The sequence below is a fragment of the Rhagoletis zephyria genome, unplaced genomic scaffold (assembly GCF_001687245.7).
Source record: "Rhagoletis zephyria isolate East Lansing unplaced genomic scaffold, Rhagoletis_zephyria_1.1 Rzeph_scaffold_03946, whole genome shotgun sequence".
In the NCBI taxonomy this organism is placed as follows: domain Eukaryota; kingdom Metazoa; phylum Arthropoda; class Insecta; order Diptera; family Tephritidae; genus Rhagoletis; species Rhagoletis zephyria.
In genome coordinates, this window is record NW_016161029.1 from 4,384 (window position 1) to 30,845 (window position 26,462).

Genomic DNA, 26,462 nt, shown 5'->3' on the forward strand with positions numbered 1-26,462 from the left:
TAGCGTGTGCAAAAATGTTGGTATGACATTGCATTGTTAACATTTCATGGTCATGGCTAAGTGACGCAATGTAATCGATATCATTCGAAAAGGCGACATGCTTAAGCACGTATGTATGTATGCAAAGCAACTCTTTTGTCGTTTTTCACTTGCGCTTGATCGAAAGTTACGCCTCTTCTATGGAATCCATACAGCATCTCATTATTTACGGTTTTCCGGAAATTGTGTACTTCAAAGGAAAAGGCGACACACCTTCGTCCACTCAAATTTCGCCAAACGGAAGTAGTAGCGTCTCATCCGAGTGGATCTACAATCTTGACCGAGAAGAGATATGATATAACTTGTAGACAGTATGCCTACTCGATGAGTTGATTAGAGCCACGAATTTTTCTTCAGTCGATTTGGATTCCAACGGCGCTGAGTTTACCTTTAGAACTAAAATGCTTGGAAAAGGAAATCCGGTTGGGCAAAATTACTTACTTAATTTGGGAACAGAAGAGACTTCATGTGACGACTAGGTCACGCAAAGAGTTGCACTTTGAACTTTATGTATGTTTAATAGGCGACACTTGTATTCATTTTCTTTTAGCTCCGCAGTTGCAGGAGTCCTAAAGTACTTGTTTGAGAAAAGTTTCATTTACATGTTGCATCTTTTCACAGCCCTTGACGATCCAAAACCTGCTGACGTTTTTGGGTTTACAGAGGTTAATTTCAGCCTACTTCTTTTAACCCAAGAGCATTGAAAATCTTTGGAGTTGTGCAAGTCAGCGAGCTTCTTTATTTACACTTTCACTTAAGTAAAGTTCTTGATGTGTTTTAGAATGAATGTCCGCTATCCCTTGTCAAATTTCGTTTGGAGACCAATCTATTTCGGCGTAGTGCCATCTTCAGTATAATTTTTTGTTCTGACCAACTCTCTCGGAAACAACAACTACCAAAAGTCGTTGACTTTTATCGAACTCCATTAACGGCACATGTCTACAATTCTGCTTGGGTTTGGACCGCTGTTGATAGCTTCTTTCCGCGCACATCTAACCCATCTTTAGCTTTGAAGGCCTCTAACTTAATTAAATATCAATATACAGCACAAGAGTTTCGAAATTTTCAACGACTGTTGATTTTGGTGAACTTTCACAAACCTGAGTATCGCCGAAAAGTCAGGCAAGGTATATATTTCTCACTGCAAAACGACTTCACAAGGAACAACCTAACTATAGTGGACCTATTGTTCCCTAAGAAAATGTTACCTTGAGACATGTCTTCTCCCGCATTTTTCGGTTATATTTTCCGAAAGGTTGAAGATACAAACAAATAACTTCGGTATGCAATTGCCGTAGCCCACCGTTTTAATGGTTCCAAACCATCTCTATTTAACGGGCAAAAGTAGCTACACCTTTTTCTTTTGTTTTGTCATTTTGTGAGATCGCGGCTAACCGGATGCTAGTTACAAAGAACCGCAATCAGCTGCGGTGGCTATGCCGTTTTCGTCGTACGCTTTTAGCTTTAAGTTTCCTTTGAAGCTTCTTGCTATGTGACTGACCCAATGAAGATGGCTTTAAACAAGCAACACTCAAATACCTATGACTAAATACTCTAGAATAGGCATTGTGTCACTACCACATCTCCCATAAAGTTGGTGCGTTTGATATCGAAGGAAGTTGAAGCAGAAGATAAGAGGTCACACCTAAGTCAGTCAGTCAGATGCGATTTTTTTGTTTCAAGAAATTACATAATAATAATAATAATAATAATAATAATAATAATAATAATAATAGATTGGCGCTTACACATATGTTAGTGTTTGGCCGAGCTTCTCCTCCGATTTGTGGCGTGCGCCTTGATGTTGTTACACAAAGCAGAGGGACCTACAGTTTTACGCCGACTCCGAACGGCGATTGTATTTTTATGAGAAGCTGTTTTTCATGGCAGAAATACACTCGGAGGTTTGCCATTGCCTGCCGAGGGACGACCACAGTCAATAAATTTTTTCTATATTTTTGCGATGTTGCTTTGACCAGGGTTTGAAGCCAGGTGCTGCGGAGTGGAAGCGCGCACTGCTTACCACTACACCACAGCGGCTTTCTAAAGTTCATCCTAAAAAATAACTTATTTATAAGCCTGATGAGAAATGCAGAGATTAAGGTTGTCGGGTAGTCGAAAAAACCATTGACGCTGGGCGAGTGATGTAATCATTTAAGCAACCTAAATCTATTGGTTAGAGCTACTGAATAAAAGGCGAATATAGTTTGGTCGTATCTGACGCAAATATAAAGAGCTCAAATAATTTAAAGGAAACTACGCGATTTGCATGCTTAAAGAGGGAAAGTTTTAAGGCCGTGAGCGGAGAAGGAGTACTTCCCACTTTCATTGTTAGACTGATACCGGCGCGGTTAGATAGTAGAAACTGTTGCAGAGTAATGAACTTCTTGCCTTTGCAGTAGATATAAAAGAATCTGTCGACTTCTTCAGAAAACACTTTCGAACCCAGTTAAGTGCGTATTGTGGGTCCCTTATTATGTATAATATGTATGATAAACGATATTTACTTACATATTTTATTATGATATTTATTAATTTATTCACTAATTAACAACTTATAAACTTATATCAGTAGGCTTTTTTGGTTAAAATAAATAAAAAATGCCCATAAAAAATGCTTAATTTTTAAAATTCCAAGAATGTGCATACGCTCCTCCTTATCGCTCTTCGCTCACTGACCCACCGGCCGTTGGTAGTTATAACCACCCGTGTTAGAATTTTCCGACGGCACGCCATAGCTGCTATGTGGTCGCCTGAATACGTTCGTATCTAAATGAAAATGCGAATGAGAATCAGAGTTGGAACTCGAGTCCGCTGTAGATGGTTGAGTAGGCTGCGCTGCCAGCTGGGTATTTTGAGTGTAGCGGCTTGGCGCCGTTGCTGCCCCCGATTGCGGCTCTATTTGCTGCTGCTGCGCTTGCAAGTAGAATTGTTGTTTTGCCGGCTGATTTTCTTGCTGTTGATCAGCTAAGGTCAGTGGATGCTGGCTCACACTCACTGGCAGCTGAGCTGTGGGCATCAAAGGCGCTACAACGCGGTTATATAGTGGCCGTTGTTGTTCTTGCTGCTGTTGCGTTGCCAGCTGTTGTTGTGCCAGCCTCTGTTGATGATGTTGCGCCTGTAATGCCAAATTTTGAGGCCATTGCGGGATTTGTGCAAATTGCACGGCGCTGGGTTGAGTTAATTTCGACTGCGATATATCGGTAGGGGTATTTTGTTGTTGTAAAGCCGACAAATACCTCTGGGCACTCTCAGCGTGCTGTTGTTGTACTTGCGCCACTTTTTCTTCTTGTGGGCCTTTCGTTTCCCCACTGGCTATGCCAGGTGTAGTTTGTACAAACCGATTTTCGCGTTCGTAAAGATACTGCGCGTTTTGCTGCGCCGCAGCATCGTAAAACATTTGCGACTTCGGCTGCTCGCCTCTTCCAGTGTCCGGCTGTGCTGCAGCCAGATCGAAACCCAGCACGCTGTTTGATACCGCCGCCATTGGTGCCACCGCCTCTATGCCAGTATAAGACGGCAACTCCCAAGACTCGGAAGGCATTTCCAAATACTCCACGGCACTGTTAGGCGAAGGCGGAATATAGCGCTCGCCGGCAAGCAACGCGCTGCTTTCCGCCGGACGTCTTTGAGCGAGTGCCTGCACTTGAGTTTGGTCTACGAAATTCGCGGCGTATTGCGGGAAGACGTTTCTTGGCGGCACTGCCGCACTTTGCGGATAAGTTTTAGTTGGAGAACTGGCGGCTGCAGCTTGTTGCGGATCATTGCTGCTAGACGCTGTGAACGAAAATTGCTTATGAGCAGCAGGATAGTTGAATTGAGGTGCAATGCTGGGTACATAGCCTTGCGTTAGGTGCGGAAGCGTGGTCGCTTGGGATTTTGGAACTCCATGTGTAGCAATACCAGACAGTTGCTGCTGCTGCTCACGCTGTTTTGCCTGCGCTCTTTGCCATATCAGATAGTCGGAAAACTCGTGGAATATGCGCTGGTAAGTAGTCAATGGCTCTGCAGCCAATTCAGCGCCACTCGCTGGACGCGGGTAGTCATAAGCGGGTGACGCCACCTCTGTTCTGTGCAGCTCCTTTTCTGCTTGCTGCGCTGGATGTGTCGCTTGCGGTACTTCCACTTTACCCCTGTTATCGTGTGGCACAAAGTAGGTGGGCGCGTCGCTCAAAGGCAGTTGTTGTTGCACATTAGTGTCGCTACTAATCGCCAAAGCGGGCGCATGATGAGTTTGCTGATAGTATGGCGGATAGAAGGTGTGGTCGGAGTGGCCTGCAGCAGCGGGCGGACTGTAAAAGTAACCGGCAGTTGACGCTTGTGTGGCTGCAGCTGTCACCGGCGGTCTGACTGTAGTAGTAGTTGTAGGTTTTTCCGTCGTTGTTGTGGTGGGTGATGCGGGCGTGTTATAGCGATAGCCTGCAAAAGCGTGCTGTGACGTAGCAGACGCAGTTTGGGGCGTTGTTGATGTTGGGACACTGTAGTGATAACCCGGAAGAGTTTGTTGGTGTTGCTGTTGCTGAGTGTGTTGTTGTAGCTGCTGAGTATGTTGGTGTTGTAGCCCACCACTAAGAGGCTGAATATTGTGTTTGGGCGCTTCACCATTATATAACACAGCCAAAGCTGTGCCTATGCAAAGCGACAAACAAAAAAGGTACTGCGGATTAAAAGAAAAGCAAAGGAGAAATTTGTTTCCAATAATTAGAAAGTTAACTTAAAAACGTGTAAATTTGTATTCGCAGACAATTATAAAAAGCTTTTTAGGTCGAGTCTCCGATACATATATGTGTATGTACATATATATCTGCAAAACAAAGAGATGTGACGAACAAAAGTCAAAAAGAACAAGTGGCAAGAACAATGAAATACGTTAAAATATGACAGAAAAAATGCTGGACAGTGAATAAAAAAAACAGGACTTAGACGCAGAAGCGCCGATGGATAATTACATATCTAATGAGAAATATGGCACGCCACCCTGAAGTAGAACGAAAGAGGTACAGGACGGGTTACACGACGGTTTCTTAGGAGGAAAGTTATGGCGTTTCCTTTTCTACCGAAAAATGTTGCCCTCTGGGCTAGTAAAAGGCAATATATATTTTTTTTTGTAGAAAAGAAAACGCCATTACTGTTTTGGTATCCGAGCATACTACTGCGATTAGAAACAAAATTAATTAAAATTAATTTTAAATATTTTTTTATTTTATTTTGTAAAGTTTAAAATTTTTTGCTTTATTTAATTTTTGGTCATTTGAAACCTTTTATTTCTATTTGTTTTTAGTTATTAAATGTAATGATTGTCTTTCATTAATTTCGTTTGAACTTTTTCAATCCCATTTTTATTTCAATTCATTTTTTTATTTATTTCAAGTAGTTTTTTTCCGTTTTACTTATTTTTTATTTCATTTTTTTGAGAATTTCATTTTATTATATGTTTTTATTTTCCGATTTAATTGAAAGTTTNAAATTAATTTTTTTATTTATTTCAAGTAGTTTTTTTCCGTTTTACTTATTTTTTATTTCATTTTTTTAAGAATTTCATTTTATTATATGTTTTTATTTTCCGATTTAATTGAAAGTTTTTTTTTAAGTTTGCTTATTTATTTTAATAAATTTGTTTATATGTAATTTAATTCTTTCTTTTTGATTTTATTTATTTTTAAGAATTAAATTCTTGCATATATTTTTATTATTACATTTATTATTATTATTGAATGTTTTATTTATTTCTTTAAAAAAAATTTTATTTTAAATTTTAAATTTTTTTTGATTTTTTTTGGCCTAAAGAATGTACACGAAAAAAACTGGTCACAGTTAAAACGTTCTAAAACATAAATATATTAATGGAATTCAACGATATTTACATATATTTACATCTAAACTTAGTTTTATTGAAATTCGTTAAAAAAGAGTTAATTCTCCTTGTAATAAGCAAACGATCGCAATTTTGACTTTATGTCCTTCATTAGCCCTTGCACAGAAGTTTCAGTGATTTCCTTGGAAACCAGCTGCCATTTATTTTTGAATTGTTGTGCGTTTTTTACAGCTTTGTGGGTCTTAAGAAGTTTGGATTTCATAACGGCCCAGTAGGTTTCGATCGGCCGATGCTCTGGACAATTANTTTTATTGAATGAACTAAAAAACTACATACTGAAAATTTTTCTAAGACATCTAATAGGGCTCGAAATTTTAACGAAAGCTTTATATTTTTTTATATCGTACAAAAATTTTTACTTCGATTAACATAGTTTTTGTTAAAGGATGAACTATATTTTTATAAAATAGAGACAAAATAATATAACAAAAAAAAAAGTTAAAATTTGTCAAAATGTGGTGCGGCTATAATTTTTTCGACCACTGTATTTTCATCATTAAATTTTATTGAATGTTTTGTTTTTGTTAATTTTATTTCGTTTGAACTTATTTAAGTTTGAGTTATTCAAACTTGTATTTATTTAAATAGTTGTATTTTATTTATTTTATTTATTTTAATTGATCTATTTTATTTATTTCTTTAATATATAATTCAATTGGGTATAAATATTTTTTGTATATTTAAAAAAATTTTATATTTTATTTATTTTTAGGCATTTAACTTATTTATTTATTACATTTTAATTTTATAAATGTCCTTACATATGTACATATAGCGAGCCCTAACGTAAGAGACATTTTATCAAAATTTTATTTTTGATAGGAACATTTCTGTATCAAAAGGAAAATATTGAAAAAAATAAAAAAAAAATCGCTCACGTCTTTTTAGCGGTACGTGTTCAATATGTTTTATCTTTATTAATTTTGGATGGTCTTAATGTTTGTAATTTCAATTTAGTAAATTAATTTAATTTAAATTTAATAGTTTATTTAAATAAATTTTTTATTTTGTGTTTTTTTTATCTTAGTGAATTTTTAATTTATTTAAATAGTTTAATTTAATTTAATTTAATTTTTTTGAATGTTCCTTTTTATTTTATTTTCTTTTTCATTTAATTTAATTTATTGCCCTTTAATTTGATCTTAGTTACTTTTAAATAATCAAGTTTTGTTTTATTTTATTTATTTTAATTGGTATTTTATTTTATATCGTTTTTTTATTTTATTGCATATCATTTTTAATCTTATTTATTACGATTTATTTTTCCTTTAATTTAATTTGGCTCACTTTTAGATAGTTTTATTTAATTGAATTTTAATTTTATTTTATTTACTTTAATTCATTTTATTCTGCTTAATTTTTTGTAAATGTATAATATGTATTTTTTGGCATTTAAGACATATTTTTCATTTCATCAAAAGATTATTTAATTTCTTTAATTTTTAAATACCTCTTTATATTTTAATAAATTTTTTAAATACACTGTTTTTATCAAAATTTCATTATTCACTATTTTTTACTTTTTTTTATTTTATATATTTTCCTTTTCAATAATTTCACTCACCGAACAATACATCACAACAATTTTTCCAACACTCAATTAATCCTTTCCAAAGTACAAAGGAACCCTGCGAACTTCTGTGCCTTAAACACTGATTGTAAATGCTGTCTACCAAGCGGAATTCAAACGTTTTTATACATTCACCGAAAGAGCAACATTTTTGTATACCCGTACATATCTGCATACATTTTTTATGTTATAAATATTTTTGAGTAATTACTCTTTTATATTCATAAAAATTGATATTCATCTATGTAGACCAAAAAACGTAACAAGTTCAAAAATGTTTGTGGGCGACAAGAAAATGCTCCAATAAATTTGCGCTCATATAAATATGTATGTACATATCGCCGTGATGCCTGCGCAGATAACACTGGAACACAAATTTTTATATTTTTTTTTTGTTCACCATAAATCGTAAATACATCATTTATCGATAGGCCTGATAGTTTCTGAGAAATTAAATAATCATTCCAGACTTTTGGTTTTTTGATGAAAAAATAAAAAAAAATTCCAACTTTGACAAAAAAATAAAAATAAAAATTAAAAACGATTTTCGTGTCATTTACGTTTTTTAATTGTTTCGGGAGATATACATACGTACGTGATTAAGCGGAATCACTTTTTAAAGCTGAATAACGGTAAATTGACATTATCCTGAAAACTTATCCATAGAAAAAAATTAATTAAATTTTCGGAATCACCGAGTAATTCTACAAAGGAATTGGATAGTGGCATCCATAAAACATATTTTCTGTAAACCAGTGTAGTTAAGAAATGCTTACTATTCAAATTCATGAAAAGGCGCACATGCTTACCTACACTTGTGGTATCTGTGATTGATTTCCACAAAACAGCCACTTAAATTTATCTCTTTACTTTTAATATTTAAAATTATTATTTTAATTTTAATTTTATGCAAATTTTTTCTACTTGCAGTCGTGCTAGTTTCAGCTGAGGTACTTCGAGTATTTTTAAGCTTTCTTATTTCTTTTTTTTTTTGTTATAAATTTGTTGTTTTTTTTTTGTTTGTTTTTTCTTATACACTTTTACTGTTAATTGTTACCACTTTCGACATTTGAATATTATCACTTGAAAGCAATTTACTTTTTATGTAATCGTCGCAAGCGTTAAAAGTGCGCACCCACACGTGACCGTTTTTATTGGTGAATCTCTTGCCTTGCCTGGAGTTATGTGACGCTTGTTTTGTTATTGCTACGTGAGTATCTACATATTTGTGGCAAGCAGAATTCGTGCGACCTTGAAAGTGAAAGAAAAATACGCTTAGCCGTGGAGCTCAAGTGGTTTGTTGACGAGATTTTTTACGAATTGCAGTTATAAGAGTAGAAAAAAATCTAAAAAGATTCGATTGGGACAAATTTCTGTGCCAAGGTCATATATTTTTTAGCTCAGTTTCATTTGATAAGAGTTCCCTGCAACTAACTATCTAAAGCAGAAANTATTATTTATTATTTTCATTTTAATTTTATGGAAATTTTTTCTACTTGCAGCCGTGCTGGTTTCAGCTGAGGTACTTCGAGTATTTTTAAGCTTTCTTATTCCTTTTTTTGTTTGTCATAAATTTGTTGTTTTTTGTTTGTTTTTTCTTGTACACTTTTACTGTTAATTGTTACCACTTTCGACATTTGAATATTATCACTTGAAAGCAATTTACTTTTTATGTAATCGTCGCAAGCGTTAAAAGTGCGCACCCACACGTGACCGTTTTTATTGGTGAATCTCTTGCCTTGCCTGGAGTTATGTGACGCTTGTTTTGTTATTGCTACGTGAGTATCTATTTGTGGCAAGCAGAATTCCGGCGACCTTGAAAGTGAAAGAAAAATATGCTTAGCCGTGGAGCTCAAGTGGTTTGTTGACGAGATTTTTTACGAATTGAAGTTATAAGAGTAGAAACAAAATCTAAAAAGATTCGATTGGGACAAATTTCTGTGCCAAGGTCATATATTTTTTAGCTCAGTTTCATTTGATAAGAGTTCCCTGCAACTAACTATCTAAAGCAGAAAAATTAGATGAAAGACCCTTAAGAGCAACTGGTCATATGAATCACAATTACAAGTCCCTTTAGGACTTACTTAAATTAATAATATTTCATGCTATACGGCATGGGCACTTCAACAAATAATTTCGTTTAAGTGTTCAGAGCATAATGCATTATCTGTTTTAATTAGCGAAAAGCTTTATACGCTTTCATCTGCACTTCTCAACTGTCATTGAAATTCACTTTTGTCAGATTGTCAAATATAGATATGGTCTGAATGTGTCAACCACAGGGCAAGAAACTCTACTATCTTTAGAATAGTCAATTTTGAAGGGGAAGAATGGGCAATCAACACGTTTAAACCCTACAACTCACCTGGACCTGTTGGTATATTTCCAGCCCTACTCTGTAAAGGGACTGTGAGATTAATACATATCTTGGTTCAAATCTTTAAATCTAGTCTATTATTGGGATATGTTCCAAATATTTGGCGAGAGGTTAAGGTTATATTCTTACCAAAGGGCGGAAATAAACCCCTTGAATCTCCCAAATCCTACAGGCCTATCAGTCGAACGTCATTCATGTTGAAAACCATGGAAAATATGTTGGACTGATACCTAACAGAGGAGATAATTTCCGAGGAGGAGGAAATTCCGAGCAATAGAACTGGCACTCTCCAAAAGAGGAGCAGATCCAGCAATTGTACAATGGGTAAGCAATATGCTAAACCAAAGAATAATCACAGCCTCATTAGGGCAAGCCAACCTGAGGGTTACAGCGGTTAAGGGATGTATCACCGTTGCTATGGTCGTACTAGCTAACAACCAATAAACGTCCTTAACAACAAAGGGTACAAAACAATTGGCTATGCTGATGATATACAGTGGTGTAGGAAAGAAGGGTTATCAATTAACCCTACGAAAACCACTATCGTCCCTTTTATCAGAAAAAGGGCGTTCCCACATTAAAAATAAACGATATTGAGGTTCCCCTAAAGGAGGAGGTAAAATATCTAGAAATCATCCTGGATAAAAAACTCACCTCGGAGGCACACCTCAATCCAGTAACAAAAAAGGTCACAACAACTATATCAAAACTGTGCAAATTGCAAAGCTGGCGTACCTAAACATCACAGGGGCTATGAAAACTAGCCCAGCTGCTGGCATGAAAGCGCTGTTAAATTTACCACCACTATACTTACCAATACAAGAGGAAGCCACAATGCAAGCACTCTAAACCCACATGAAAGAAAAATTCAAACCGGGAAATCTTACTGGACACCTAGAAATTTTAAATAGGGTCGGAAATGCTACACATATGACCCAGGCAAGGGATCACACAGACCCAGTGCTCTATGCTATAATGAAAACGGTGGAAATCGTATCCAAAGGAGGACTCAAAGCAGTCAAAATCCAAATACTCACAGACATCCAATCAGTCCTCAACAATTACATCAAAAGTCCTCATGGAGTGTTACAATGCATTCAACAAACTGGCCAAACACAATCAGGTTTCTCTGATCTGGGTGCCCGGACATGAAGTACTCGAACGTAACGAAAAGGCGGGCCTTTTGCCAAAAAAGGGGCTGAAGGGTAATTTATTGGTCCAAGCCCTTTCTTTGGGAAAAATAGGATCTAATATAAAATTAGAGAATACGGAAATGACATTGATGGTCTCAATCACTCCAAAAAATTCCTAAGATTTGATGCCAATAGAGCTAACATCGCTCTCACCTTAAACAAAAAGTGTCTTAGATTACACTCCGGGGCACTGACCGACTACTTCGCCTGCAATAAACACTTACACAAAACAGGAATATCTAGCTGTGATGAAGAAGAGTCTATGGAACACTTAATCACCAACTGTGAAGCACCAGACCACATGAGACACAAAATTTTAGGTTCATACCTACTAGAAGATGAAGACCTTCAAAGTCTTTCTACTATACTAAATACATAAGTACGAAGGGGCGCACAATAGATCAAGTTGGTCGCAGTGCCAAAAGGCCTTAGTCTAACCCGTACAACCATTACCATTACGATTGAAAAGTCTCGGATGTTTCTGGATGGCAGATGTCCAATTGCCACAGCACTCATCCGTGTTGGTTATTTGGTGCTTTGGTAGGATCACAAAAAATATTTCACCTTTCCAATTCCACCACACTGAGTGTATACCCTTCCTTTGATGAAGTCCTGCCTTTGAAGTCGTTTGAGGCGAATCATCTTGTTGGCATTCCAAATCACAGATATTTATGTATGTACATACTGCCGCCGTAAACTAAACATCTTTGATTTCATGTGGTAACCAAATATCGAGTTTGTTGCTTCCTGAGGTGGAATTAAAAAAGTTCAACGAACTCTAAAAACTAGCGTAGCGTTCATCGGTGTGAAACTCTACTTTACTTGGCAATGAAGGTGGCTCGAACCCTACCTTCTTTTTTATTTTTAATCATTCCGGAAGGAAAAGCAGATAACAAGATGGTACCCTATGCACCTTCAACTTAATAGGTCGAGATAAAAAGTTCCGGATAGATATTCAGAGCACATACATTCCTAATCATAAATTAACCAAAAGCTTCAACATTTTTTATTGAGCGACCTTAACCCAGAAGAGCTTACAACCCGACCGAGGTCTTGTACCTTAGACAGTCAATAGGGAGTGAAACCAAGTAAAACCTCTTAATTTGGACGTTAGATAAAAGATATGTATGTACAAGAAAATTTCCGCAAAAGAGTTGCAACCTATCTGTAAATTTAAAATTATTTCGATATTTGAGTTTAAAACAACATTCGAGTGTTGTTGGCGACTCAAAGTTGTTTGATATTTGTAACATTGAGTCTGGTATTTTTTTTTGATGGTGCTGCCACCTGTCTAAAAAAATTCAAGTTTATTAAAAATCTACATGAAATATTAAAATATCGGAGAGCTATTTATGAAAAATTTAATTTTTTTTGCGCTGCAGGGTTGCCAGCTGAATGCAAATTTGAAATAATTTAAGTTAATATGTAAATTCAAATAAGCATTACAATATTGGCATAAAAGGAAAGGGGTTTTGAAGGAACTTTAATTCTATATTTTTTTTAATGAAAGGTTGCCAGCTAATTGAAAACTTTTAATTTAATCACACATACATATACTATAAGATTAGTTAAATACAACAGCTTTGGTATCAATCAAAGGCGACTTAAGCTCATTTGTGTAGAAAAACTTTTATCAGAGTTGCCGAAGTCTAAAAAATAAAATTTTAATTTTTTTACAGACATATACATATATAAGATAGACACATTTTTGAATAGGGTTGCCAGCTACTTAGGATGTAGAAATGCACGACAAATACCTATGTAAATAACGTTTTATAATATGATAAAATATAGTCATAAACAGGGAACGGATTTTTAGGACCAAAAACCTATAAAAAAGGCAAAATAAAGTAACGAAATAGGCTGGAAAAGGCAAAATAAAATAGCGAAAAAGGCAGGAAAAGGCAAAAAAAAAGGTATTGCAAAAAAAGCAAAATAAGGCACTAAAAAAAGACAGAAAATACGAAGAACAATCAAAAAATATATTTTTTTAGCAATGTTTATTTTACATATAAAAAGAGAAAAACTATGAACTAGTTTCATTATATGAAAAATTTGTACTTTGAATCTTTGACTATTTTATCCTTTCGAGTTTCTAACTCATAAAACTTTAATCTGTATAGTTGTAGTAACATTGAACCACAAGATGTATTTTGAAGTTTTCTGGCAGCATTTTCATTCGATTTTCGCGAAGAAAAGCCTTGAATGTACTAAATGTGCGCTCGACGTAAGTTGATACAAGTGGAGCCCAATTTAAATATGGAACGTTTGAAACGTTCATATTATCAGGAATAAGGGCGTTTTCCGCGCCCTTTACAATTTTATCCACACCCCTTATTGTCTCTAAGCCTACGTTAGCTGAGAAAACGGCTTTGAATTTTTCCAACACCAGTTTGGCAATAGGTCCCTGCGCTTCTATAAGCCGCATGTGTATATTTTTAATAAAAAAAAAAAAAAATGTAAATGCTATAATCACTTTTTAAAGATAGAAAAGGCAAACAAAGCAAATATCTTAAAAAAGGCAAAAAAAAGGCAAATATCTTAAAAAAGGCAAAAAAAGGCAACATCAAATGTGTATATATGGAATCAGAGAAAGCTAAATCGTGGACATTCTTAATCGAATATACTCTATCTCTTTAGCAGAAAAAAAGGCAATTTCCATAAAATCCGTTCCCTGGTCATAAATAAAAACTATCTATTAAGAGTTGCAAAAAAAAATTAAAACAAATTTTAACTTTCGAATAACACAAGTTTGCCGCTTGCCCTATAAAAGTTAAAAACCTATAAAAATAGTATTTTTGAGCAAGGTTGCCACCCAATAAAAAATGATAATGCTTTCAACATTTTGTATGACTTATCACAATAAGGGCATGAAAAAAGCTATTTACGAATTCATTGCCTGGAAGTATTGAAAATGGAGTTGCCAGCTGCCTAAAAAAATTTAATTAAAAAATTTAATTAAAACTTTTAAATAAATAAAGAGAAGAAGAATTTTTGAATAGAGTTGCCAGCTATTGAAAATGTAATTTTTGGGTTGAGCTTGTTATATGTAAATAGGTTGCAAAGAGTTTGACCATTTTCTTAAAAAATTTTAATATTTATAAAAACTGCATTTTTGCGCAAAGTTGCCATGTATAAAGCAATTCATAATCAATTAAGCATTACTATAAGTAGGTAAACCTATCACAATACGGGTATCAAACAAAAGCTATTTAAGAACTCACAATCTAAAAGTATTTAGAATGAAGTAGCAACCTGCATTTTTTTTATTAATATTTGAATGAGTTAAATGTGTTGTAATTAGCAAGCAGATGGAGAANCGGAGTAGCAACCTGCATTTTTTTTGTTAATATTTGAATGAGTTAAATGTGTTGTAATTAGCAAGCAGATGGAGAATTTTTGGAACAAGGTTGCCAACTATTAAAAAAAATTTATTTATCAAATACTTATCTCCAGTTTAAAAAATATTGTATAAATTTATTACATTTAAAACATGCAATTAAATTCTAGTTAGTAATAAATAAAAACCAACATTAAATAATTTCCAATTTAATTTTTTTAAATATATCTTTTTTTAAATACATATTTTTCTAATGTCCTAACTTGGTATTGTATTTTATTTCTATTTCATGCCAAGTCCAATGTCAACATGCTCATGATATTCCCATAGTTAAGTTCCTGTTCGGACACAATAAGTACATAGCATTGTGCTATTTTAAGCAACGAGTTTTTGTTGGCGGGAAAAAATCATACAAACATAAGTAATTGAAAAAATGTCATGTCATCGTTAAATTCACATTAAGCTGCAAATTTTAAGAAAAACATGTTTATTTACGAGCTTCATTAATGACTTAAGTAATTTTTTAACTGATCAATATTCCATTTATATTTATTTTATTTTTACTAAAATTATATCTGAATTGTTAAATGAGGAAAACAGTTTTTAACGACTGGTAAGCCACTTGCAGAAATAAAAAGCAGCCAAGGGTATCAGAAATTTCGAATTTTTTTTTTTTAAACAAAAAAAATTGTTATACCAATCAAAAGCGTATCCTTGAAACTCGTTTAGATAAAGACGACATCAGGCGTTGAACTTAAGGTGACTCGAATACCATACAAGCATTTTCTAATATACAAAAACGCCGTGGTGCTTGGTAAGCGGGCCAACTTAGTTCTAAGATATGGGCCAGCAAAATGACTACTATTTACCGTTAACTCAAACACAAAAAAAAAAAAAAACAAAACATGTAGTACATTTTGTTAGCAGCTAAAAATAGCTCATACACCTGATTGTACGAATGTATATATGTATATATGTGTCGCAATGGCTAAGTATGTACATACATATTTTTCATTAGATCTGACAGTTGATAAGTTCTTATCACATTACCGGTGTGATAAGATATTTGAGGTGGCTAAGAGCCCTAGATAAATGTACATACCGATTTTTTTTGAGAATCCTCCACTTGAATGTTCATTGCATACTAAAACCAAAAAGTACTTTTTGCAATAGATTATAAAAAAAATATGAACAGCTTGGAAATTTCGATAATGATTTTTTGTACATAAATACATATGTATGTTTGTATATACATACATATCAATATTTATTCGCATAGCCCCATTAGTAGTAGTTTTGTGAGAAAAAGTCACGTATCTAATGCACATACATACATATGTACATACATACTTAGGACACATAAGCAAACTAATCGCAATGCTAGGCACGCGGTTTTTGAATTTAAATGATCTCAAACATCTTCGTTGTGACTGAAACACAAAATTTAAAGATGTGCACATTGAATAGACACCCATGCCTTTTGTTTAAGTACATATGTATGTATGTGATGACACTATTGCCTCACCTCAGCGAACGTGATAACTGCAAGCAAAAGCTTTTCCCATCAAAATGCAAATGTGAGTTTTTAACGAGAATGTGTAGCCCAGATACAAGTTTTGTTTTAAAACTTAACTTTTTTTAATTTATGTCCATCAATTATGATTTAAATTTAATTTAATGTAGGCTAATTTACTTTAAATTATTTGATTGTAATTGAAATAATTTGAATAAAAGCAAGTAGTTTAGTTCTATTCGTTTTTATTCAGTTATTTAGATATATTTTATTTATTTTTTTATTCTTATTTTACTTTCTTAAATAAATATTTTTTTGTTTGTTTTATTTTACGCCACTTAAATTTTCATTCCCTATTATTTTAATACGTTTGTTTTAATTTATTTTATTGTATATTTAAGGAAGAAGTAAAGAATAGGCTCAGTTGTGCTAAAAAAGTGCGAATTTTTACCGATTTTAATGATGCATATTAATGGAGGGGGGAGAAGGGAGGGGTAAGAGTGGAATTTTCGAAATATTTAGAAGCTTATATAAAAAAAAAAAATATTGAAACGATTTTCGATTATCTATTCAAATAATTCACACATTATTAAAATATTGCTCTATAGTAACCCGCACGACGAAAAACACAGCGACTCCAGAAAGTGCGCGCGAGAATTCTGCCGGCGATTTTTTACGCACCCTGTGAGGAGCATAACCCAACGCAGCGTACTCCGCAAAGCACACCACATCCACCCAACGAAGTACAAGTCGCGATTCACAAGGCCAAGGCATCGAAAACAGTCGGCCCAGATGACATATCCATGCTGATGCTAAAGCAATTGGATGCCAGGGGAGTCGAATACCTCACCAAACTTTTCAACGCCTCACTAGCCACACACACACCATCCCAGAGGTATAGAAAAACGGGAGAGTAATCACCCTGCAAAACCCGGGGAGGCGCTCGGACTTGGGTGAATCCTACAGACCGATCACACTCCGCTCACCGGTGGCTAAAACCCTTCAAGCGCTACTGCTCCCGAAACTGACTCAACACTTGCATCTTCCCCCCAAAACACACATCACAACGCAAATAACTGACGGTTTGAACCAAAGCGTTCCTACGCCAGCACCATCTTAGTGGCACGTGATCTATCAAAGGCCTTTGACACCGTCAATCATGCAACACTCAAAGATGAAATTATTTCGTCCTCTTTCCCGTCGCACACCAAACGTTGGATCGTTAGTTACCTCTGCGGAGGCAGTCATCTGTTGTATTCCGACATACAAAACATCAAAGCCGCGTAGGATTAAGCAAGGTGTAACACAAAGTGGGTTACTAACACCAATCCTGTGTAACCCATACCTAGCGCAACTTCTCCCTCCACCTCAGGGAGTCTCCTTAGTCTACTATCAAAATAGTTCCTGCTAGGCTGCCACAGAACAACTGACAGTCTGACACAGAGAGCTGCACCCCAAGACACGTAAGTAGACACCTTATTCATCTAGAAGCAGGTTGCGACCAACAACTTCAATCACCGCTAATAGGGAATTTACATGAGGCGATTTTTCAGGCGACTTTTAGTTGAAAGCAACAATCGCCTGGTGTAAACAGCCTTTCAACTAATCGCTTACAATGAAGTTGGTCGGCTCCCTACTTTCGTTCAACTTTTGGTTCAACTAATTGCCTGTGAAAGTTGAATCATGTAAATTCCCTATAAGCCGCGAGGCATACCTTGAGGGCATCAACAACTTTCATCGCGAAGCAGTTATCACTGGAACACAAGCATGCCACGAAAACAAAGCCGGCCGCCTACCATCGATATGAGCGAACCACACTGGCGCAACTCGGATCTGGCTGGTGCATTCGCCTAAACTCATGCAGAACCAGATTAGACGCGGAGATCGCCGACACCTGCCCAGCATGCGGAGTCGGTCCGCCCAACACTGCTCACCTTTTCGCATGCCCAACGTATCTCCACCATCTGACATCCGAACCGCCCGCTTCCCGGGTCTAGGGTTGGAGTCGTCATATGGGGAAGATGAATAAACAATCAAACAATTCGGAAACTCCGTGCTGCGAAAACAACAACCAAATTAAAAAAAAAAAAATTCGCGATTTTTTATTCAAAATTTCCGCTATGTATGCATATATTCAAATATGGTTTTACATTAAAAAAGCGTCGCATTGTTTCATATAGAAAACACGCCTTTTTTGAAAAAATATAAGTTTTTATAAAAAATGGAAATATCGTATTTTGCTTTTTTCGAAACATATACGTGTTTTATATATAAATATATATACATATCAGATAAGAGGTATTTATAAGGATATAGGTTTTTCAGAGTATTAAAGATTTCACGAAAAAAAAGGCGGACCCCGCCCAACTTTTATTTTTTTCTAGCTGTTTAAGCGCTATTTTTTACTTAACTTTTTTCGTTTACTTTGTTTTTATTTAAATTATTTTTATTTTTCTTTTTCCCATTATCGATAAATAAAGTAACCGATTAAGGAACTTGTTATACCAAGTACTCATGTACAAACAAATGCATATCGACATCTCTAATGCCAAACAGCTGTTATCGTGCTTGTTATCAGCTGTATTGGCCAAGTTATTTGTGTCAACAACTTGTCAAAACTGAGAAAAATTAAAACGTTTTGAACAATAGTTAATTTACTTGTCTTTCTAAATTTGTTGACCAAATTGTTGCTGTATTCAGCGCTTGCTCCTTGTTTCTAACGAAATTCATTGCACATTGCATACAACTAAATGCAGCGTACAGGGACAAACAACACTTCAGATTGCTGTTAAATAATCGTTTGTGGAAAGAGCAGATGCAAGCAAAAAAAAATGTATGTAATAGAAAGTTAAAACATTTTGTATACGGAGGCGTATACTCGATTCAAGAAGAGCTTGTTGGCAGAAAAAGTATAATCTGAAACGGCAGATACATTGCACATCAACGAAACTCAGTTGTGGTAAGTGCGAGCTGGTGCTTCAACTTTTCCTTGGTAGTGCTGTGAAAGCTTTTTTTGATTTTAATCCAGATTATTCCTCTAAATTGTGTAGTTGATTTTATGCTGACACTATAAATGTTTAGTAATCCTTTTCCTTGAATGAATTTTAGCGAAAGCACATTTGTACTATGCGGTTGCAGGATTGTTCAATGAATTTTGCTTGTAACTTGCAGATTGAGATACATTGTGCATAGTGACGTAACGGCAGTAGCATATGTGAGGATATTTGTCCTTCAATACTGCAAATAATTTATGCTCAACCAGCATCATACCTCTTATTGCCACCGGTTTTGTGCTGTTACAACAATTTCATACCATTTGCAAATCATCGTTGATTACCTTAAGTGATAAGATAAAAACGTACGTGTAATTTCTGAGGATGACACTTTAATTTTAATTCATACATACAAACATACATTAACTTGCAATCTGGAGAATTAACCGTATCAGCTAGTCTACCATATATGGTTATTCCTTTGTATGTATGCACCTAAATACATGATTTATGGTTTATTATACAATAACTTTTTTCTGCAGATTTAACAAAATTCAAGCTGGTTAAATAATTTTTATTTGTACTAAAAAATACGAGCATTTAAAAGCACTTGGCAATAATGGTCTTGTTTTGTTAAAACTGCGATTAAGCACATTGTGCGGTATGTTTACATTTACGTGGCTAACCGTCGCACATGCTAAGTTTTCACTTAAGTGCTTGTCGACAATTCCAGCCGATAAGTTGACAAAATTTTTTTACAAGTATAAAATTAGGGTTCTGGCAGGTATTTAGATACAATTTACGCGGCAGTTGCATGGTTTTTACATTTCCTGTTTACCATTTTAAATATTGTCAATAAATTTCATGGTAAAATATTTACTTAATATACCCTAACACATTCATTTTCATTCTCAGATAAAAATTGTAAATAGTTGGAAATCTTAATTCCTAAAAAGCACATTAAAATGACAAATATCGGTAATATGCTACACTGTGTGTCCAAACAAATTAAACGTTCGGAACGGGATGCTGCTATTAGTTCCTTTTTAGCGACCGCCACTGAAACTGAAAATGTCAAACCAGATCACTGTGCTATTAAGCGTGTAGAGAAATTGGAAAAGGACGTTTTTGCGGTGAGTATCTTATTAAAAATAAATACATACATATAAAGCAAAAGTCATGCGATTGGTTCCATTCAATGGATGCTTAGATGGGTCGGTTTTGGTACGCTTGTGTTGCGGAGGCAGTTCTTCATTTCGCATCATTTCGCTTTCATTTTAACTACACACTTATGAACATAAATATAATAAAAATCTATAATGTTTAACCCTTCAGTTGTTCGCGCAAGTTTTGCACCTGTATCGCGCCGAAGAGTTGATGGTATCTTTCAATGGTGGCAAGGACTGCACAGTTTTACTAGACTTAGTTCATTCCTACTTTAAGCGCAACAAATGTATCAGTCATATACGACTGCCTGTATTGTATATCGAGGCAGAGGATGGATTCGAAGAAGTTGAAGCGGTGGTGCTCGATTGTGAACGACGGTATAATATAAATCTTATAAGGCGTAAGGGTTGTATAAAAGAGGCACTGACACAGATACTACAGGAGATGCCCGAAATACGTGCCGTTTTAATGGGCACCAGACGCACAGATCCATTTTGTGAAAATCTCAATACTATGCAGGTTAGCGAAAATATAAAATTCCATAATCAACTAGTTTTCATATACATATAATACATTCTACTCATTTTGCAGGTGACCGACTTGGATTGGCCCAGTTTGATGCGCATTAACCCGCTACTCGATTGGAGTTACAGAGATATTTGGTATTATACTTTCGTGCGACAAGTACCGTACTGCCGATTGTATGAGAATGGCTATACATCGCTGGGTCAAAAGTATAATACACAACCAAATCCACATTTACGCTTACTCGATCCTATCACGAAGGCTGTTACCTATAAGCATGCGGCTGAATTGGAANGTCGCTGGGTCATAAGTATAATACACAACCAAATCCACATTTACGCTTATTCGATCCTATCACGAAGGCTGTTACCTATAAGCATGCGGCTGAATTGGAAGATTCGAAATATGAACGCGCTGGCCGAGTGCGAAAAGATTATGTAGTGGATTGTGTAAATGAAGAGGAGGAAGAGAGCATTGAAGGGGAAACGGCGTAAGAGCAGGAAACGAACGAAATAAAGAATCGAAGAAAACTAAAAAAAAATATTGATAATAGCGAAATTGATGTATTAAAAAGTCGTTGTACTTATAGTGATAAAGCAAAACAAAAAACATACATTTGTCAGAATCTTCAGCATGTGAGCACACCGAAGCAACAGGAATTTTTGTACAAAAACTAAGGAAATAGCATATAATTTTCTATATACCAAAAGGAGAATTGCTTTAAGCACTTTTGCGATGTACTATTGCAGCTGTAAAAAAATTGTAAACTATACATGCATAGATATGTATATATGTACATATAATAGTGTTAATTTCATAATTGTGTGCCTTCCACTTTGAGAGGCTCGCCGAAGCACGTATGCAAAAGCAACTTAAAAATGTCTAAAACTTTGCAGTATACGTACTTATAATGTAAATTATTACTTAAAATACTTATCGAATAATTGCTTTGTAAATAGATATTGATTTAATAACATCAGGTGCTAAAAATACAAATAAAATAAAAATTAGTTTCTGAAACTATTACATAATAATGCAATCTTTGAATTTTTGGACTACTTCATTTCTTTTTATAAAAATTCACCTATTGCTAAATTAAAATTTTTAATACTCAAGCACTGAATTGCCGAAATCACAAAATATTTAAGCAACTAATTAATGATGACCGTAGCTCAAAAGGAAGTTTATCGAGAATTTTGTGTTCCATTAATTTTTACCTACACTGTGCCAAGCGTAGCCCATCGCTCTTCCGCAATCAGCTGATGGCGTCAACCTGTCTAAAAACCTGTCGGAAATTCAATTACGTTGAAAGCTATTTAATAAGTACGTTTTTACCACACACATTATTCCTTTCTTCTTGTAAGCAACTAAATTTACTAATATTATTATGGCGATGTACCAAAACTATGTACTTTGTTTCCAACTACTTTGTCAATTGATTAATTTCTAAGAGAAGCCAGTTTTTTCCGACAGGGAGAGCTTCCACCTAACCCCACTTTGCCAGCTGTGCATGTTTTGATGAAATTCATGTTTGTTTCGCAACCGATCAAAAGCAAATTGTGCGCACCATCGTAGAGGATTAGGTGAAAAGTTGAAAATTCCATGAATAAGCACACAACAAATGTTTGGCGTACACACAAATCGAAAACAAAATTAGATCTGCGTACGTGAATCATCATTGAGACGAAACAAGTTGTGAAACGCTAGACAAAGGGAGGCGGCGGTAGGCATGGCACGTTCAGCACAAGATGCTCTGGCTGTATTGCGAGGCATACAACTGGTAGCGGAGGCGTTGTGTCGCGAGCAGAGCGCACAGTGTAAACAGCGTTGGAGTCAGTCGAGTATACGCGAGCTATTGCAGGGAAATTTTCAACAGAGCGCAAATTATTTGCAGCAAGTTGGCACACAACCAACGGAGGAGCTGAAAAAGTTGCAACAATTGCTACAGGAAACTAGTGAGCGCACGTGCGTTGTAATAGAGGGATTGCGACAATTGAGCCTTTCCAAAGTGCCTAACGAATTGCGTATGACTCAGCAGACGTTGCAGCGAGCAATGAGTGATGTAATTGGTGATGCGGGTATTGGCAAGACTGCTGGAGAGGGTGGTGCTGTGAAACCCAGTGGAACAGTCAATTTTAGTAGCAGCAATGCTGGTGCTGCCAACGCTGGCAAGACCGGTAGTCCTTTGGATGCAACACAGCTTGACATATCGTCCATTACACTACAGGAATTGGAGGAAATACTTTCGAAACGTAATAAAAATCGTGATATTAGCTTGCGTACGCCATCCACAGAGCATAAGCAAGTGAAAGATGTGACTGTGCAACCAACGGAAGCAGTTACACTAGCAGCTGGTAAAACGCCAACGGCAGCAACAACAAGCGCAAATACCACAGCGACCGCAACATCTACCACAACGGCTGCCGCGAATCCAATTTCATCTGATGCATTGAAAGCAGACACAGTGTATGTAGAAAATATATTAAAAACAATTGCCGGAGACACATCTGCGCCGGACTCTGGAAGCACAACTTCCATCGAATTGCCCACCTTGAGCAAAGTGGCCAAACAACGACGTGTTCCGTCCAGTCGTTTGGGACGTATGGTTTCGTTTGGCGGTCTTTTTGCTGGTCTAGGTGTCGGCACTATAAACGAATTAACTAAGGGCGCACTTGGTTTAGGCGGCTCGAAAAACTTGAAGGAGGCCCTACTAAGTCCAGCTAATGCGGAACGAATTGTCGACACACTTTGCAAGGTGCGCGGTGCAGCGCTGAAAATCGGCCAAATACTAAGTATACAGGATTCGAAGGTGGTGTCACCACAGCTGGCTAAAGCTTTTGAACGTGTACGCCATGCGGCCGACTATATGCCCGATTGGCAAGTGGAGCGCGTAATGATCACACAATTGGGCGCCGATTGGCGTAATCTTTTGGAAAGTTTCGATGAGAAACCATTTGCGGCGGCTTCCATTGGGCAGGTAGAGTATGAGTAGTGTGTTTTTTGTTCTTTTACATGTGCAATATTATCTTTTCTTTATTTCTTTCAAGGTACATCGCGCTACATTGAAAGATGGCATGCAAGTGGCTATAAAAATTCAATATCCTGGCGTGGCGCAAAGCATCGAAAGTGATATTGATAATTTAGTAGGCATGCTCAAAGTATGGGATGTCTTTCCACACGGCTTCTTCATTGACAATGTGGTCAAGGTAAGGGGGCATTTTAATTTTATTTAAAGCTTTATATCTTCATTAATATAAGAAAAACATACTTCAATTTGTAGGTGGCCAAACGTGAACTAAATTGGGAAGTAGATTATACACGTGAAGCTGAATATACAGATAAATTTAAGCAGATGATTGCACCCTATCACGAGTACTATGTACCGAAGGTCATTAAAGAATTGACTACTAGCAGCGTACTGACTACAGAATTAGTGCCAGGTGTACCATTGGACAAGTGCTTCGATTTAAGGTAGATTGTAAATTCAGAGATAATCCGTTGGAAATGCCACGTTTACGCATTTACATACAATTTTTCATTTCCTTGCAGCTATGAGCATCGCCATCACATTGCTTCGTCTATACTCAAGTTGTGCTTGCGTGAGCTGTTCGAGTTGGAATGCATGCAAACCGATCCGAATTGGTCGAATTTCCTTTATGATGTTGATACGAAGAGACTAATGTTAATTGATTTTGGTTCAACGCGTTTCTATCAAAAGCAATTCATACGCAATTATCGGCAGGTGTGTGAAACTAGCTAATAGTGGAGTATCGTTGACTATTTGATTAAATTAAATATTTTAATTAAATATGCCACTCTTTAGGTAATAATGCACGCTGCAGAGAATAATCGTGAAGGTGTCTTGCGCATGTCACGCGAAATGGGTTTTCTCACAGGTTATGAAACCAAGCAAATGGAAGAGGCGCATGTGGATGCTGTTATGATACTTGGCGAAATATTTCGCTTTGATGGTGATTTTGATTTCGGCCGGCAGGTTGGTTTAATTGATTTACAAATTTGAAGTGACTAGGAATATAATGAAGTTTTATTAATTTTTATTAGAACACTACCGAACGCATTGCTCATTTAGTACCCACAATGGTCGCACATCGCCTTTGTCCACCGCCAGAGGAAATCTATTCCATACATCGCAAATTATCTGGTATATTTTTGCTGTGCTCACGCCTAAATGTACGACTTAATTGTCGGCCGTACTATGATGAAATTGTTATTCAGAAGTTCAAGGAGTAATATTGGAAAGGCACAAACTGTTAGGTATATATACAGGAAGAAATGCGATACTTTAGAAAAATGCATATAAAAATATATTTTATATGCACTTATGTCTTTCAATATATAGATATACATACGTTGCCTTTATAATACGATCGCCTTGCTGTTTTTCTAACCATTTTAAGTATATTTGTAAGACAAGCTGTTGTTTGTTCGTGTATTTAAGGTACTTAGGTGGATTTGTAACTTGTCTTAAATCGTACAGCCGAATTTTTGTTTAGTTTAAGCATACAGTTAAATTAAATAAATGAAATAAAATGATTAATGTAGCTTACCACATGCAATACCATAGCACTGCTCTCACGACAGCTGGCCAGACGTAACCGACCTAGATTTTATAATTGGCCTTGTATATTCACTTCACCAGAATTCCCTAAAACACACAACAAGCAATGCATTCTATGCAATTTATGCAATTTATTCGGAAAAATGCTTAGGATTTCACTTTACACACTTAAATTAACTTTAACACTTATTTGGGGATTTTTTAAGCGGTATACTACGTTTTACACTTCTCAAATACACTCTTCTGAAAGACTCTGGCTTAAGTACTTTACATACAAAACTAAATTAACTGTTTTTTTCTATTAAATATCACCTCACTTCTAATTTTTACTTTAATTTCTAATTTCTCATTTGTAACCCGACGCGCACTCACTTGTATTTTAATTTCAACATGGCCGTTTCTATGATAAAACAACAAAAGCTCGTTTTATTTATATGAAGTAATTGCACATCTCTAACAGCACAACAAAAAAAAAAGCAGGAAATCCGCGCGCATTGGCGGGAAACGCCATTTTACTTCCTCTTAAAAAGCGGGTTTACACCCCTATTGCGAGTGTCGACTGGCAGTAGATAAACGGCTATTAAGCGATTATCGATTATCGATGGTATTGTGAGTGTCGCTTAGTCGCTCAATTAGCGACTGTGAATACTTTTTAATCGCTCATCCTTCTATTGCTGTTTTTTAGTCGTTGGAGTTTGCGTTTATAAAATTTACATAAGAAAGTGGTACTATAATGGATAAAAAGTAAGTCAATTGAATTGGAAGTTGTAAAAAATTGTGAAATATACATATGTATGTACATATGGGTCTGAATTACAGATCAAAAATTGTAAGCAACAAAAGGCAACTTGCGCGGTTGGTCGAGCTGATGCAGGAGAGTGAGGACATAGGCAAAGGAATTTCCGTAAAGAGCAGTGGAGGAAGCTCCGCTTCTTTTGTGAAAGATATACAATATTTCTTGTGCATATAATTCCGGCTACGCCATCCACAGTGTTTTTGCGCAGAACCAACATCAAAGTTTACAAAATACTGCGTAATTTATTAATTAACTAGTGCTCGGAAACTTGAAATCTTTATGTTAAATTAAAGATTAATTCTTTCACTACACTTGTATGTTAAAGTTTTAAAACTCGGGTCACGCGTTTGGACACAAATACTCAACATCCTTGTACAAATAACTAAACGGTACCGTACTTCTTAAACTTCCATAAAATTTATTAATGAGGAAAACAGCTTTTCCTGCAAATCCTGTAAAACCTAAAAACCTTGAAGCATCGGGAACGCAACTTCT

At 35.7% G+C, this 26,462-nt stretch overlaps 3 protein-coding genes across 6 annotated transcripts; 2 read left to right on the top strand and 1 right to left on the bottom strand.

Annotated features, from left to right (window-relative positions):
* Nucleotides 1–2,710: 2,710 nt before the first annotated feature.
* Nucleotides 2,711–11,357, bottom strand: LOC108369984 (chromatin modification-related protein EAF1-like). Its single transcript, XM_017625215.1, has 2 exons — nucleotides 11,279–11,357; nucleotides 2,711–4,668 (listed from the first exon to the last, which is right to left on the bottom strand). The coding sequence occupies exons 1-2, from the start codon at nucleotides 11,355–11,357 to the stop codon at nucleotides 2,711–2,713; spliced, it is 2,037 nt and encodes a 678-aa protein (XP_017480704.1).
* Nucleotides 11,358–18,454: 7,097 nt separating this feature from the next.
* LOC108369985 (FAD synthase-like) lies at nucleotides 18,455–21,618 on the top strand. Of its 3 annotated transcripts, none has more exons than XM_017625216.1 (5): nucleotides 18,455–18,866; nucleotides 19,816–20,033; nucleotides 20,236–20,586; nucleotides 20,659–20,818; nucleotides 20,920–21,618. In XM_017625216.1, exons 2-5 carry the CDS (start codon nucleotides 19,866–19,868, stop codon nucleotides 21,084–21,086), a joined length of 846 nt encoding a protein of 281 aa, XP_017480705.1. In that variant the 5' UTR covers nucleotides 18,455–18,866; nucleotides 19,816–19,865; the 3' UTR covers nucleotides 21,087–21,618. The 3 variants fall into 3 exon arrangements, with proteins under 3 accessions (XP_017480705.1, XP_017480706.1, XP_017480707.1); XM_017625217.1 differs by having other exon boundaries at nucleotides 20,659–20,786; nucleotides 20,888–21,618; XM_017625218.1 differs by lacking the exon at nucleotides 18,455–18,866 and adding an exon at nucleotides 19,582–19,684.
* Nucleotides 21,619–22,079: 461 nt separating this feature from the next.
* LOC108369986 (ubiquinone biosynthesis protein COQ8, mitochondrial) lies at nucleotides 22,080–25,543 on the top strand. Of its 2 annotated transcripts, XM_017625219.1 has the most exons (7): nucleotides 22,322–23,569; nucleotides 23,640–23,798; nucleotides 23,873–24,063; nucleotides 24,142–24,334; nucleotides 24,416–24,586; nucleotides 24,655–24,867; nucleotides 24,953–25,543. In XM_017625219.1, the coding sequence occupies exons 1-6, from the start codon at nucleotides 22,322–22,324 to the stop codon at nucleotides 24,841–24,843; spliced, it is 2,151 nt and encodes a 716-aa protein (XP_017480708.1). In that variant the 3' UTR covers nucleotides 24,844–24,867; nucleotides 24,953–25,543. The 2 variants fall into 2 exon arrangements, with proteins under 2 accessions (XP_017480709.1, XP_017480708.1); XM_017625220.1 differs by lacking the exon at nucleotides 24,953–25,543 and having other exon boundaries at nucleotides 22,080–23,569; nucleotides 24,655–24,878.
* Nucleotides 25,544–26,462: the final 919 nt, after the last annotated feature.

What these genes read in the sequence shown, in the direction of transcription:
- LOC108369986 (XM_017625220.1), top strand. Translation starts at nt 22,322, where the DNA reads ATGGCACGTTCAGCACAAGATGCTCTGGCTGTATTGCGAGGCATACAA. An exon ending in GACAAGTGCTTCGATTTAAG is followed by an intron (nt 24,064 to 24,141) that starts GTAGATTGTAAA and finishes ATTTCCTTGCAG; the next exon opens with CTATGAGCATCGCCATCACA. An exon ending in ATTTTGATTTCGGCCGGCAG is followed by an intron (nt 24,587 to 24,654) that starts GTTGGTTTAATT and finishes AATTTTTATTAG; the next exon opens with AACACTACCGAACGCATTGC.
- LOC108369984 (XM_017625215.1), bottom strand. Translation starts at nt 11,357, where the DNA reads ATGTGGTCTGGTGCTTCACAGTTGGTGATTAAGTGTTCCATAGACTCT. An exon ending in GCTAGATATTCCTGTTTTGT is followed by an intron (nt 4,669 to 11,278) that starts GTAAGTGTTTAT and finishes CGCTTTGCATAG; the next exon opens with GCACAGCTTTGGCTGTGTTA.
- LOC108369985 (XM_017625216.1), top strand. Translation starts at nt 19,866, where the DNA reads ATGACAAATATCGGTAATATGCTACACTGTGTGTCCAAACAAATTAAA. An exon ending in AAAATCTCAATACTATGCAG is followed by an intron (nt 20,587 to 20,658) that starts GTTAGCGAAAAT and finishes CTCATTTTGCAG; the next exon opens with GTGACCGACTTGGATTGGCC. An exon ending in AAAGTATAATACACAACCAA is followed by an intron (nt 20,819 to 20,919) that starts ATCCACATTTAC and finishes ATACACAACCAA; the next exon opens with ATCCACATTTACGCTTATTC.